The sequence below is a fragment of the Sminthopsis crassicaudata genome, chromosome 2 (genome assembly GCF_048593235.1).
Source record: "Sminthopsis crassicaudata isolate SCR6 chromosome 2, ASM4859323v1, whole genome shotgun sequence".
In the NCBI taxonomy this organism is placed as follows: Eukaryota; Metazoa; Chordata; class Mammalia; order Dasyuromorphia; family Dasyuridae; genus Sminthopsis; species Sminthopsis crassicaudata.
Genome location: NC_133618.1, coordinates 158,422,486 through 158,438,907, shown reverse-complemented (window position 1 = coordinate 158,438,907; position 16,422 = coordinate 158,422,486). Strand labels below are relative to the sequence as shown.

The window sequence follows — 16,422 nt, the reverse complement described above, 5'->3', positions numbered from 1 at the left end:
TAATGATTAAAAAAAAATCACACACACAACTATTTATTACTAGTTAAAAAGTAGAAAGATTAATAATCTGTGGAACAAATTATATACATGATCCAGAAGTAATTCAACAGAGCAGCATAGATTCAATAACTCCAAGGATGTTATATATTAGGGTGATTCCGTATTTGACAAAAAAATTGCTGGAAAGAAATTTGGAAGAATTTAGGTTAAGTCTGAATATTAAAAAGTCATGTAATAAATGAATTAGAGGAGAGAGGAAAAATATCTTTCATAAATATAGATAGGAAAGATTTTGATCAAATAAGGATTATATAATAGTTATGATCATAAATGATAAAATGGACAATTTCAATTATATAAAACAAAGAATTTTCCCATTAAAACTAGCAGGAAATAGTTAACTGAGAAAAAAAAAAACTTGTAGTTAAGTTTTTCTGGTACAAGCCTGCTATTCAAGACATATAAAAATGATTCAAATATATAAGAACCATTTCTCAAGAGAACTGACAAAATGATATGAATAGACAGTTTTCAAAAGAAATCTTCAAAATATTAACTACAAAAAAATGGTCCAAATTACTAATCCTTAGTTAAATGCAAATTGGAGTAATTCTCAGGTCCCACCTCACCTCCCATTCATTAGATCAGCAAAGTTATAAAAATTAAAAAAAAAATAAAAAAGGAATATGAAAATTACTGGAGAAGGGATACAGAAACACTAATGATGGAGGTGCTATGAATTGGTTTAGTTGTTTAAAAAGCAATTTGGAATCAATCCCAAACACATAACCAGCAAAACTACAGCTGTACTTTATGATGCTGGAAAGCATGGAAATCAAGTAGGTATGATCAATTGGGATATAGTTAAATAAACTGTAAAAGAAAGTACTGATAAAAGGAATGGATTCAGATAATCTGGGAAGAACTATTTTAACTAATCCAGAGTGAACTGAACTAGGATAATAATTTATTCAGGGATGAAATAATGTAAAGTAAGTCATGTTGCCATATGTAAATAATGGTTAAAAAAAAAAAAAAAACACCAAACCTACCACCTTTGAATTAAAGACTCTGATCATGGGATAATTGATTTAGAATCAGCAGAAATCTCAAGGCCAAGAGAAGTCAAATGATCAATGTAATGACCAATCATGACTTCAGAAGTCTGATGAATTAGAGGCATAAGATGAGAGGTGCATTTTTATACATAAGTCTTGTGTGTGTTGCTTAATTATGCTTCTTTATTATAAAGGAGGCCTTTTATTAGAAGGAGAATTGGGAGGGCATGGATATGTAGTGATTGTGACAAAGGAAGATGAGACATCAATTAAACATCTGAAACTACATAGTAGAGAGGCAAAGGAAGTGCAGAATGGGATACCAATAAGCAGGGCAGTTTTGTAACTACTGATACATTTAGTATGTGCTTAAAAATTGAAATGATAGAAACTCTCAATGGTAGTCAGCATTCAATCAATCAAAAAACATTTATTAAATACTTACTATAGTCAGACACTGTGCTAAACATTAAGGAAACAAGAAAGGCAAATACTGTTCCTGCCATCAAGAAACAGATATTCTAATGAGGTAAAACAATACACAAATTGTGGGCATACATATAGAAGCTTGATAAAACAAGCATAATAAGATCCATCAGGAAGATCTTATGATCTACAAGAAATTCCCCTTTTAATATATATATATATTTTTTTTCTTCCTGCCAAATTCTCACAAAGGAATAATTAAAAAAAAAAAAAATCAAATGTGAAGGATAGTCAGATGGCACAGTGGATAGAGCACCAGCCCTGAAATCAGGAGGATCTGAGTTCAAATCTGCTCTTAGACATTTAACACATTATAACTATGTGTCTCTCGACAAGTTACTTAACCCCAATTGCCTCAGGAAAAAAAAATTATATATATATATATATATATATATATATATATATATATATATATATATATATATATATATGAAATTTAAAAGAATTCCCTTAATGGTCATGTCCCAAAATATTAAATATATATGTATTCTACATTTTGAATCCTATCACCTCTTTGAAGTAATACTTCTTCAATGCAATGAATCTCCTACACTGGAGTGGTAAAAATTTTTTGTCAATCATATATCTCTTTTATACTTTACTTAATATTTATTAAGTCATTGAATATTAATAATAATAAATTAATATTAAGTGAGTCATTGAGGATAATTTTTTGGCTTTTATATCTTGCAAGGAATTTTGAATACATGGATGGGAGGCTCCTTCTTGGGAGAGTCTTTAATGCAAAACGTGTTTGGTTTCATTATTTAAATGCTTTTTCATAATCAACAAATAATAAACATATAGGTATCTTGCATTCTGTGGTTGTTATAGGAATTTGTTTCTCATGTATATTTGTTACAAGGTATTTTTTTATTGTTTAATTGGGAGGATTTGAGAAGAAGAGAAAATAAAAATGCCTTTTCATCAAAATAGATTTTTTTAAATAAAAAGGGGGAATTCTTGTGGATAGTAAAGTCCTCCAGATTGATAACATTTCAATGAATTTCAAAATTGTAATGATAACAATGTGTGTAGTCCATTCATTATATAATTTTTTAAACTTATTTTTTCAACAAATAAAAATCTATTTTCTCCCCTTTTGATCCTCACTTATTGCACTAGGGGAAAAAGAAATAAAAATAAAAGCCTAGTGACAAATATGTATGATTAAGTAAAACTAATCAACACTAGCCACATTAAAAAAAATAATGTATTAATATGTATACTGAATTATCATCTCTCTTTATTAGAAGGTGAGGAACACATTTCAAACATAGGTCCTCAGGAATAGTTGATCACTGGTTGATTAGAGTTCTTAAGTCTTTCAAAGATGTTTGTCTTTATATCTATTATAGAATATCAATTATGAAAGCATGCTTATTCTCTACTAATAGCCTCATTAAGTAAATTTAATAGGAAACCACCACATAAGGTTTCTGGGATACTAAATATCCCTTGGGTCTGCTAAAGCATAATAGCAACAAGGGAACGTGTTTCCTACTCTTTCTAAGGAAGCCTGGGAAGATCAGTGAAGGGATTCAAGACAGACTTAAGAGGTATTCAATATTTTCCAGGCAACCCTTTAAGAGACCAAGTAAAATAACTTTTGTAAATATAATTGGGTGGAGCCCCTATTTCTTCTAAAAGCTTTTAGTGGCCCACTGGTTGCAATATCAAAGAAAAGTTGAATATGAGAAGCAGAGAGGTAGGAAGTGGACCTTACAATGAGAGGACTTACTTAGATGGATCTTGGGGGTTTGTTTATTTTAAATTGTGTGCTTTTCTCCACTGCTAACTTTGTGTTTCATTCAAACCTTCCTAATACTTTTTCATATTTTTGCAAAGTAGCAAAAATAAAATTAAAACCAAATGTACTTGAGTAAAGGGTGAAACAAGTATGCTTATACATTGTTGGTGACACTATAAACTGATTTAATCTCCATGGAGAATTATCTGGTAATGTATAATGAGTCTCAGCCAGTAAGTTCACTTTGTGACCACATACCAAAGGAAAAAAAAAGAAAAGAAAAACATTATATAGAGATTTTTCATAGCAATGTGACAAATAAAACAAAAACTGGAAATGACTCAAATGGTCAACAAAAGGGAACTGGTAAAAACGATCTAAGGTAATATGGCATGTTAATTAAACATAACTATATAGACTATGATGAGAGATAGAAATTTCATATGTCATGTTACACGGAAAAACAATGTAAAATAATTGCATGCACTAATTTATATCTAAGGAAAAAGATATATGCATTAATGGTCAATGAGATGATCAAAGCGATTGGTGAGGTGTATGACCTTTTTATTCTTTCTTTCTTTCTTTTTAGCTAGCCCTTTGAAGCTCCAATAACAAACTTTTTGGAAATCTAACCAGATAGAACCTCTATTTCCTCTAAAAATAGATGGTCAAGAAATAGTATAGATCTTGTGGTAAGATAGCTATGTGTGGAAAGCAGAGTAGTAGAAAGTGAATCCCAAGTTGGAGGAGTCATTAAAATGGGTGTAATCTGTTCATTGTAAATATATATTTTTCTACATTGGTGATGTTTGCTTACATCTTCCTGACACTTTCTGGAATGATACTTTATGTTTTCCTATATTCTGAGAAATGTATTTTGACCTGCAAAATTACAAGTAAATGTTTAAAGAATATAAAATACTAAAAAGTCATTTACTGTGCTTTCCTATATATTTTTTAGAGATCATTTCTCCTGTGTAGGAGAAGTTGAAAATGAGGAGAACCTGTTTTTTTCTTTGCTATGTCATTTGGGGGTTCATTTCCCTTGTCTTGATCACTTTTAGGAAAATGACCCTTATTCTTTCTATCACTTGACTTGAGCCAATTTAGGTCCTAATTATAGAAGGTCTATTTTAGAGTTTGGTACTCACTAGATAGAGAAATCTTCAAGGTGAATTCAGAAATAAACCTATTTAGTTCTTCTAATCTCTATTGCTAGTGCCCTAGCTTTTTCTTAGTCTGCCTTTTCAGTAATAGAACAATAAAGTAATAATGACCAAGATCACATGGTTACACAAATGAATGGTAACATAAATTTGAAATATCAGAAATAAGCTTTTTTTTTTTTAATGAAATAAATTTTATACATTATTTCAAACAAGATTTAGTTGAATGTCACTTCTAAACGATGTTCTGGAGAAAAACTGTGGACAACTGATGATCATTTCTGGACAGTTATTGAATAGTTCTTTACAAGCATGAATAACAATCAAAATAAGAAGCAAAATTATTTCTCTTGATTCGAGTGCAAAACTAGGATCAATGGGTTGAAGTTATAAGGAGCCATAATTTAGTTCATTATAAGGACAAATTTCCTAGACATTTCAGATAGCCCAAAGTGAAATGGGATAACTCAATGGGATATAAACTCTTTATCCCTTCATATGGAATTGAAATGATTTGTCAAGATATTGTAGAGATTATTGCTTCAGATATGGGTTGAATTATATGACTTTAAAATGTATTATGGCTCCAAGAATCTACATTCTTCACAGACAATATAAAATAAGACAACTAACTAAAAATTATATTTCCTAACTAAAAACAACAATTAAGATTTAAAAAACTCTCATAATTCTTTCAGAAGGCTAAGTAAAATGTCCCATGAGACTTCATTCTATCTCAGTCTCCTTATATGTAATACAGAAGTATTAGACTAATGATTCCTGACAGAGCTAAGAATCCAGGATTCTATGAAATGGTCCATTGTTAGTCCATATTGCTTATATATGGTATCAATAATACCATAAACTAAGTATCCAAAGACTTGGTGAAACAATTTCTCCTTTGAAATTCCCATTTTTACAGTCTTAACCTCATCCTTTTACCCATGAATAAAGCTTTAGGTTCTCCCAATCTTATTTCCTTGCCAATACATTAATCAATAAGACAACTGCTAAGAAGATTACTGTTATTAAATATTAAGCTTAACACTTTCAGGTACATGTAACAATTGGAATAATTCTTCTAAAATAATTTTTCATCATGTTGATTTTTAAGAACATACAGAGGAAAACTATTATCATATAAAACCTTTATTTTCCTTTTTAAAATTTTGAGCCTTTACTATTCAGATATGATAGAATTGTTCTCATCATGCTTCTACTCTACTTTTGTTGCTATGTATTCTAAGAAGGAAATAAAAACACAGATCTTTTGAATTTATAATTTACTGGGTATATACAATATACACGACTAAAAAATTTCAAAGTTATAACAGTGCAAATTAATACAAAGCATAAAAAACTAGAGGGAAAAATAAATAAGTAATTGCAATAATGGTAGGGCCTAAAGGAAGTGTGTTGAGGAAGTGAGGTTGCTGAACCTGGGTGGAAGGTCTTGAAAGCCAGACAGATGACTTTGGAATTCTTGTTACTCAGAAATGTAGACATCTGGAAGTGGGAGGAAGGGAAGGGAACAAACATTAAATGCCTACAATGTGCAAGACTCATAGAAGCCTCAATTTTACAAGTATTACCTTATTTGATTCACACAAAAACCCTTTGAGATAGGTGCTTGTAGTATTCCCAATGTAAACTTACCAGCACCTCAAATGTAACATATTCTAAATGGTATTTTATTATTTTTTTACTCCCAAAATGTTATTTTGGGCTTTATAGTTCTCTTCTATGGGAAATCTTGGTATTATTTTTGACTTTTCCTACTCCCTCACCTCTTATACCTCCTCCTCCACTTCTCGCCTTCTCCTTTCTTAAATCAAGTTTACCATATATCCTTTCAATTTTACCTCCCAACTTCTAGTCTCCTATACTTTTACTGCCACCTCAAGCTCTGTTCTGCTACTGATGATCATCCTACTTGAAGTATAATAGCCTCTTGATAGATTATCTTTTGCCCCACTGCCAAAGTTTTCATCTATTTACCTAGATCTGGTCCCCTATCTCTTACTATCACTGTACTCAATTTGTGCCATGTTTTGTATCATGTTATTTATTCTTTTACACTTTATACACCAGACTACAATTCTTCTGTCTGCTACCTCTGTTCCCTTGTGCAAATTGCACCTATGCCTGGAATAGTTTTCTCTTCCTTTTCCTATGTCTTGAACCCCCCCCCCACTTCTTCCTAGCTTTGTGCCATGTTATTTTCTCTTTATACTCTATATTATTTCTTATTCCTTGAGATCTTCTTCTTCTTCTTCCCTTTGCCTAATGAATTCCCACTCTGATCTTCATCTAGTCCTATTCAGAAAAATTCCTGGACTTTTCTTCCCCAACTGCCTTCCCAACCCCTCACCTCATTAAGTCACATAGTGCTCTTTTAGAATTTATTTTTGCATTTATCTAATTTAATGATCATATAATGTCATATAGCATTTTTGTTGTTATTGCTGTGCTGACTCTCTGTGACCCTATTTGGATTTGAACTTGGGAATATGAGTCTTCCTGACTTCAGGCCTGGCACGCTACCTACTATGCCTCCTAGCTGCTCATCATTACTTACAGTTTTGTTTTATCTGTCAAACTGGCTACAAACTACTGAGACGAGAACTGCCCTATCATTTGTTCTTCGGAGTAGATATTTAAAAATGTTTTATGATAGATTTATTGGTTGAATTCAATATGACAGGAATTGAGAGAAAGAAGAGATCAAATATTGACTAAAGAGGCCAAGCTTGGAAGAGACCTGGTAGAATCTGGTTAAACAGTGAAAAAGTAAAGGGGGGAGGAAACATTCCAGAGAGAATGAATAAAGATGGAAAGGAACAAATCATATTTAGATTAGAAAGAAGACAGATCTTGACTGAAACAGAAATTTTGTTCTTGGGAATGGGAAAGGGCTAGTTTGGTGGATACAGTTTAAGGAGAACTTTTGAGAGCAAGAATGAGGAGCTTGCCTTTACTCTGAAACACTAGAAAGTTTTAAGTAGGGCAATGACACAACGATAGATATATTTAGAAATATTAATCTGGAAACAATGTGTAGGATGGATAAGAGAGGAAAAAGTAAGGAATTAGAAAAAAAAAAAAACCAGATGGGCCTCATAATTTAATGAAATGACAGGAAAATATAGGAAAAAGCCTGTGAAAGGTAAATCAAATCTCAAAGATTTTCTAAAGTACAAGTGTTTCTTTAGTTCATATCTGTCTTTTATCTTTATAACATTATTTGGGTCATTTAAAAAAAATCAATATTTAACTAGTATAAACCAAAGAACTCATAGTCAAGCAGAACATGGAAAAACTTAAATTTGTTCAATATAGTTTATACTTAAAGATTTGATATATGAGGAAACTGGAGAAATATGGGGATGAATATTCCTCCTAGCCTCATAGACTTGGAGGTCATGGAATAGTTCTGAGAGGCCATCCAGTTCAATTGAACATTGAGGATTTAGCTCAGAGGCTAGCTGACTTGTCTATGATCATCCAGCTAGTAAGCATCAATTATAACTTGATACCAAGTCTTCCTCTTGTGAAGACCAACATTTCATCTAAGATGCCATGCTGAATCTGAGAGTTTTAATCTCACTTGTGAAGCTACAATTTTTTTGTGTTTCTTATGAATGGATCCCAAAATATCTTGATAGACTAGAAAATTGGGTTGAATCTTTAAGATGAAATTCAGGGGATAAATGCAAAATCTTATACTTGGGTTAAAGAAATCAGCTTTCCAAGTATAAGAGAGAGGAGATATGGCTCGACAGCAGTTCATCTAAAAATATAGAGGTTTTAGGAAACCACAGGCTCCTTATGAATCAACAATATAATCATCATAGCCAAAAAAGCTAATGAAACTTAGGCTTCATTTAACAGAGATGTAACTTCTAGGTATGTAAATATCAACAGTCCTGTTGTACCTTATCTTGTTGGACTGAATCAGAATATTGTTTTTACTTTGGGTATCACATTTTAGTAAAGACACTGATAAATAAGGAGGACAACTGGTATGGTGAATGGTCTCAAGTCCATGCCATTTGAGTGAAGGAACTGGTAAAGATAGAAAACTGATGGGAGTTAGTGATATTAGGATGGGTATGATCATTGTTTTCAAGTACTTTAAAGGGTAACATATCCAAAAAAGATTTGTTCTGTCTTGTCCCAGATGGCAGAATCATGAGCAAAGAATGGAAAGGAAAACTTTCTAAGATTCAGAGTTGTTTAAAAAAATGAAATGGGCTGCCTCATATGATAGTGGATTCCCTCTCACTAGAAATATTTAAGTAAAGGCTGGATGACCACTCGCCATATTCAGTGTAGCTGGGATTCTGCTAGGATATGATTTAGGCTAGATGTCAAGATTTCTTTACATCCTAAAATCTTGTGAATCTGATTTAGCTTTTTACTGTATCGGGGCATTATGGCATAGCCTGTAGAGCTGCTTTTCATTTTTGTTCTGCTTTAAATTAGGTGTTAGTTCAAAGGCAAGAAATTTTAGTCCTCTGCGTCTTAGTTTTTACTCACTTCTAAAATAAGAGAGGTGCTCTAGATATCTAATACCTGTCAACTCTAAAATTCTACTCAATTCGTTTTGATCATCTGGGAAAAATTAGAAGTTTCATTAGAATGAAAAATACATGTTCACATCCTACGGAATTCACAAAAACTTAGATCAATTAAAATTTTAATTGGAAGTATTAACAAGTAGAAGAATGATGGAATAGGTATGTAACAATAACCCTTTCAATCTAAGAGATGTTTTGGGGGAATATTGTATTCCCCTAGAAATAAACTAGCTTACAACCTAGTTAAAAGCAACTAATACAATCAGACAAGACAGAAATTTGTATGCAGAATATTACTGAAGTTTCATAGGAAATTAAAGCCTTTTCACTGTGTAGGTTTCTAAGAAGATCCATGTGATTAAGTCAATGAGTTCCAATATGTGGAAAATTTATATAACTGAATAAATATGTAACATATTTCATTTTTCCTTCATTGGTAAATCTGTCTAGTGATAGATATGAATGAATGCTTTTGTGCTCTAAGAACAATTTTTACCTTTGAATTCCAAGAGTATCTCTGAGAGGTGATTAGAAACCATCAAAATGGCAACTATTCATATTTTAAAAGCCAAGAAGAAAAGTCTAATCTTATTACCACTATCTTATTATATATTCTTCCAAATTTTAACAAAAACATCACCATTAGAGTAATTAAGATTTACTTTTAATTTAAAATATTACCTACAACAAAACTTGTATAATCGAACTAGGAGTGATGACAAATGCTTTCTTATTCCTTTAAGTTTATCAATGTCTGTCACCAAAAAAAAAAAAAAAAAAAAGGTTCTTATCTCATTCTTTTTAAACTGGATGACATGTTTATTTAAGGTCAACAAATAAACAGATTTGTGCTCCCTCTGCTGGCTTTTTTCAGAAACCTTATAGTAGAAATGATATTTAAAAAATTTATTGTTTTTGTTATTGATGTCTTCAGTAAAGTGAAGTCCAGAAAGAAGTTAAAAGAAAGTGTTCATTTCAATCACCCCTAGAAATTTTTGTTGGAAAAAATTTTATTTCTATAAACTTCTAGTTAATGTCCTTGCAAAGTTCTAAAATTGGAAATTAGATATGCCTTTAATTCTATAACCAACATACTATTGGATACTATTTTAATAATCCTTTAAAATTCATTTGCCAACAGATACAAATGGATTTCTCTTAAGAATTTACTTTTAATTCAAACAACATTTAGAGTATTCCTTCCCAAATCTTAAATTGAGTGTCTATTTTTGTCTTTTGTTTTCCTAACCCCCCTAAAAAAAAAATCCAGTAGTTTTCCTAAAGTAAAGATTTACACTATTTATATTCTTTTTGATAATGTCAAGCATTACGCTTTATTTTCCAAATCATTAGCATGCAGAAGAATGACCTCATGGTGAACAGATGCACTTGGATATGGCAGTGATTAGATCAGTCCCTTCAGCAGTCAAGTGTGCCCATTCCAATTAACCCTTTAAAATACTATCTGCTCACTCATATTTTTTAACACAATGTGTGGAAAGTCAAAGTTATAATTTGCTTTAAGTTAATCTTTTCTAAAAAGTCACTCTAAAGGGAAGAAAACATGGACACTTCATTCACTGAAAATGATGCCTTTTGAAGTAAAGGCCATAATGTATAAGATAAAAAATAAAAGGAAACTTATTTTACTAAAAAAAAAAAATCATATTTGTATTATAAAATGTACACACAAATAATAAACAACTCTTTAATACATCTAGACTTGGAAGGACACGGACTCATTCTGCTTTCTGGTAATGGGTATAAAATACTAAAAATTCTGTTCAACAAATATAAAATATATTAGATGGAGAATAGATTAAGGAAGAATTTTCCTTTTCTTCTTGACTTCCTAATCTGCTTTTAAAAAAGTAGAGGATAAAATGCTGAACAATGAAGTGAGCCATAGTATTCTCATTTTATGAGAAAGACTTTTTTATTGTCATTTGGCTCTTCAACAAAAGTTTTGCCATGGTTAGATGAGTGATGGAATGTATGAGGAGCTTGAAGGTAGATACATCTTATGAGGAGAGTCAGCTATAGGTATAGACAACATCCATTTTTGCAAGTGTTAACTCTGGTAATTAAAGAATAGGAAAATATCCTCTCAAGAAATGGGGCAAAAGTGATTAGGTGAATATTTGCTTGCAAGTATATAGGGTAGATTATAATGACAATGTCTAGAACCAAATATAATTTTACATTCATGATAAAATTTCTTGTTATTTTAAGCAAAGAAAACTGCAGAAGATCTACCCATTTCTAGAACTATTCATAAAATATATGTATCTCTGTGTGTGTGTGTGTGTGTGTGTGTGTGTGTGTGTGTGTGTGTGTGTGTGTGCATGCGAGCATGCATGTGTCTTGGTAGCAAGAGATGGGAATAAAGAAATTCAAAGTTTACTGTGTAAGCTTAAACTCTTAAGGGTAAATTTTTTTAGTTGGCTTGCTACTTGAAAGACAACCAAATAGACTTCTTATTATTATAATGGTCAATTCATTTGAGTTATTTAATTTATTCTAATATAAGGAAAATATTACTAATAGGAGGAAATTCTTTTCATTGGCAAACTTTATTTTTAGCCATACTGCAAGCAATTTAAAAAGTGAACATGAAGGGAATAAAAGCCAAATATACATGGCATGCGGGTGATTTTAGAATATGGATTTAAGAATCTGCATCTATGGTATGCTATAAAAATGCTATAATAAGTGTATAATTACAATTATATTGTAATGTTTTGAAATTATATACTTCAGAATAGGGAATGTAAAAATAGATATCACATTCATTTTTAAACAATGACAAGAGTAAGAACATTAGTACAGTGGATAGAAACTGGATCTATAATAAAGTTGATATGGAATTTAATTTATTATGAAACATAGAATCCTCAAAAAACAAACAAATTAGGAAATGCAATTTGAATAGTGTCATTTTTTTAAAAGGAGGCAAGAAGAGAATTTTATTTTTCTTTCATGAATTTATCTTCATATTTCTATTTATAATGCTTTCTATGAAAACACTAAGTTCTAATGGGATCTTCATCTCATCAAGTAATTTCCATAAACTAGAAGCTAGTTGAAAATATTACTTTGAAACCTCTATAGTGATATTAATGTAAAATTCAAATAATTTATTATTTTTGTTGGTAGCTTCCTGTATTTGTCTTCTAACCCCTTATGTAGCTTTAAAAATATATAACAAGTTTTGAAAGGATTAAATCAAGTGAAATATACTAAAATTACATGTAAAAATGTCTATTCTTCTTCAAACATGTAAAGATTTCAATTAAGTATCTTAAAAAGAAGCAACAGTAACTTTAGGGATATAAATGTTTAGTTTTTGGTCACATTTCCAAATTCACACTTTTAAATTATATGGTAAATAGTTTAGGCTGCAATTTATAATTTAACTAGAATGAAGGAAAACACAAAATTACTCTACAGAACTTTGCTGAAGAATAAAGTGCCAACGACCAAAGAGAAAATGAAAAGGATGTAAAATAGAACTTCAATAATATTTGTTGGTTTTGCTGCATACCTTTAATTTTTTTCAACTAAATATATAAATGACATTAAGTGTCTAGCTAAATAGTATGAAACCTTCATTTCCCTTGAAACTGATTTTTTCCCCCATCTTTGCCTGTTGGCAGAATGTATAAAAGAATTCAATTCACAGCTGTTCTACTTTTTTAATGTAGGAAACATTAATCAAAGCTTTAAGTTATAAGCTTTTCTAATGTTGTTTAGTATTCCAGTTCAACAAAGATCAATAGAGGCCATCCCTGTGTTTCTTGACGCCTCTCCAGGAAGCAGAGGCACGATTATGTAAATAGCACTGGTTCCCCTTTACTTTTGCCAGCTTGCTTATCTCCAAAGCCTTCTGCCTGCTGCTACTGGCTACCAATACGAGCACATGCATATACCTCTTATCTCCTAACAAAGCTCTGAAAGCACAAGGATTGAAGCCAGTAATGTTAAACAATGATGCATGGCTGATTTTATTTGTAAGTGATTTATTTCACTGAATTTAATTTCTTTCTTCACTGTGGATGTAAGATATTTGTTAACAAGTCAGAGTAAGAGAAATAAAGCCAGTGTTTTGAAACAATTTATACATGTTAGAAATCTATTAGGCACTCTAACAGTTGTGTGGAAGGCAGTCCAAATTAAAGGGGGCTCCTTACTGAGAATTTCAATACATACTACATCTCTGTGATGAGTGATTTTTTTCCCCCTGTACTGATGTGCAGAAATTACTGACCCAATTAAATACAGTCCTTTAAAACAAAAGTTTTTAGTAATAACCCCAATAATAAATAGTACAATTTTTTTAAACTTTGGAAATCTCAAAAAAAAAAAAAAAAATCTTATCACGTAAAACAAGGAAGGAGTACAGAAATTTCTCCAAATATCAACCAACTTGATAGATGAAATGGTTCTAAGGCAATTTCCAAACAAGGTTCCATACCAGGTGCTACTAGAGCCTGTAATTTGGTCATATGCATAGAAACCACTCCAGAGAAAATGTTAGCACATTGCATGCTGTTATGATTGGTCAAAAGAACACTATCCTTATATTTCTTCTGCATTAATCCCTGACCCTAGTATCTCAGCAGCATAATCCCCATTTAGCATTAGTAGCAACGGCTTCTACTGTGAGGAACTATTTTTCGATAAGTAAGCACTGATTCAGGCATAGCTTTTGAACAACATATTCCCAGCTCAGCAAGAAACCCACACTCCTGAATGAACTGGAGCACATTACTGAGAAAAAGTTCATTAACCTTGCTAGATTTGGAGGTTAACAGGATAGCTGAAGAAAGGAACTGAGTGAACAGCTCTGATGCAAAACAAATTAAAATGAATGTCATCATTCCTTTTGATATTCATTAGTTTATTCAGAGAGACAATGCCCTTCTTAAATTTGCAAGCATTTATCTGTAAAAAACAGGTGTACATCTGCTGTTCAAATGCTTCTTAGTGTTAAAGAGAAGAATAATGTAGACACTCACCCGTTCCACTGAGGGAGTAACTAGGAGAGGGAGAAAAGACTTGAGCTGCGAAATCCTCAAATGTCATTACTTCTCTGTGATTCTGGATTATTGCTTCAAGATACAGAGCTCGTTCTTCATAACTACAATAATCAGTTAAGGAACAAGAGCATGTAGAACAAATATACCACTTAGTACCAAAAGCATAAGAATGCTAACAGTTCATTATTTAAATCACCTGTGAAATACAATTGCAGAACATATCTCCCAAATTCTGTAGAGCTGAGGGACTGCTAGGAAAAAGCTAAATATTGTGATTTTTTGGTTTAACATTTTGATTTTGTGGTCTGCTAAGTTTCTAGTGAATTTTTATGGCTATTTCATCACCAGCCTCATTAATAAAACAAAAACACTTGTTAAAATTCGTATAGATGAAAAAAAGGAGCTCTGCAAATAATGCATTTTTAAATAAGCAAAATATTATACATTTAGTAGTATTGTTATGGTGTTTATATGCAGCATAATTTGTATTTCCTTCAAAGGACAGAACTTCCTGACAATAGTCAGGCTATTTCATGTATTTCAAGCACTGGGGATAATGCATTTTCCTTATAATTAAGAAAATACACATTGTAGAGAAAGTTCTAGATTAAGGCAAGTTTTATACACACATACACACACACATAGCTGTAGGAATGATAGTTAACATAAATGATGAGCACTAGAAAATAAAATCTTATATGTAGTTCAACCTAGGAAATGCAAACTACAAAACAATTAAAAAAAAAAAAAAAAAAAAAAAAGGCTATTGCCTTTTAATTAAAACCGCAACTGGGAACACACAGCATTCAAATGTGTAATCAAAAACCAGTCACCAATAAAACTTACAAGCGTAACAAGCTGAAGCAACTTTCCAGCTGTCTTAATAGGACCCCTGCTTGTGGCAGCTTTTCACAGGGTAGAAAGCAAATCTTTTCCTTTTGTGTGCAGCTTCTGTTTTCTCAGAAAGTGAATCATGCACTTCCAATAACAGGATAACGTCTGAAACAATTCTACAATGGATGGAAGAACCTCACATACGACTTTATGAATTAACACTTGAAGTCAGTATGACATCTCATTCCTCTTTCCTCATTAGCAGTAAGAAAGCAATGGCTGAAATAACTCCTCTTCTCCAAACCCAAACTACCCACAAAACTCCTTTATTAAGCTTTAGTTATCTTGAAAAATATTTTAACATTATAGGAAGAACAAAAAAGGCATGATAACCACCAAATTATAATTTGCATGTTAGGAGGAGAAAAATAGAATTAATGACATAATTTTGAAGTATCTACTTTAAAAAAATTATTTCTAAAGTTAATAGAAAATATGACCTAAATAGGGTATCTCACATTTAAAACAGGAGTGGATATTTAAAAAGTTTCTTTTTGGAAAGAATCTGTCTATCAGATAGATAGATAGATAGATAGATAGATAGATAGATAGATAGATAGATAGATAGATAGATAGATATTTTTAAACAAAGATGTCTACTTTTATTCAACTATTTGAAAAAGGATTTTCGTACTACCCAGAGATATGAGTATACTAAAATGTATCTATAAGCTAAATTTGTGAAACTTTAGGAAAGAAAATTATTTCTGAGGACTGCAAACTACTAACTCATGATGCATTATAGGCTTGTCAAAACTATAACCCACCAGAGTCCTGACAGTCCAAGTATTTGGAAAGTGGGCTTGTTTCACTCTGGTAGGCTGAACTCCTGATGACTCTTGTTAATGAATAGGCTGCCAAACTTCCTAAGAGAGGAGGCACACGCTTAGGCCCTATTCTAAAGGGACTGACTGATGCCATTCACATCTCATTATGAACATGCTTATTCTGCACAGTACTTGGCTGTTGCCAAGGCTCTGTATTCCATACTGCCACAGCAAGCCGCTGGTCCTGTTAACAGCAGGATGTTAGGCCTGAGTGGCCGTCTGGCGAACAGGCACTCTGACACTAAGCTGGCACGTGCTGGCGCAGCAGGAGCAGACCAAGGCGTGACAAATTACTGAAAGAGCTCAGCTAAACTTATGTCTGACAACCACCTGAGCCTTAGGACCTCTATGGGCCTGCCATCAACTCTCAATTCATTGCTCCCCCTTTTAGTCTGCAGGCTGCTTGTGGGTCCACTTTAAACAAGGCAGATAACTATAAAGACTTGTCATGCTATGCCTAATAATATCCTGCTGTTTAATGAAAGCCCCTACTGCATCTAACACATAAGCATACAATACACTGGACAACTTCTAACAAAACATAAATTCATATGCATTTTGCTAAACACTGGATAGATGATATTAAGAAGACTAGCATGCTATGTTAATCAAAATCATA

General features: G+C 32.0%; 1 protein-coding gene across 1 annotated transcript in view; it reads right to left on the bottom strand.

Moving 5' to 3' along the window:
* Positions 1–16,422, bottom strand: part of RALGAPA2 (Ral GTPase activating protein catalytic subunit alpha 2) — a 387,908-nt gene that overhangs the window by 17,482 nt on the left and 354,004 nt on the right. The window contains 1 exon segment of the mRNA XM_074287744.1: positions 14,062–14,183. Coding sequence (XP_074143845.1) covers positions 14,062–14,183 — 122 coding nt within the window.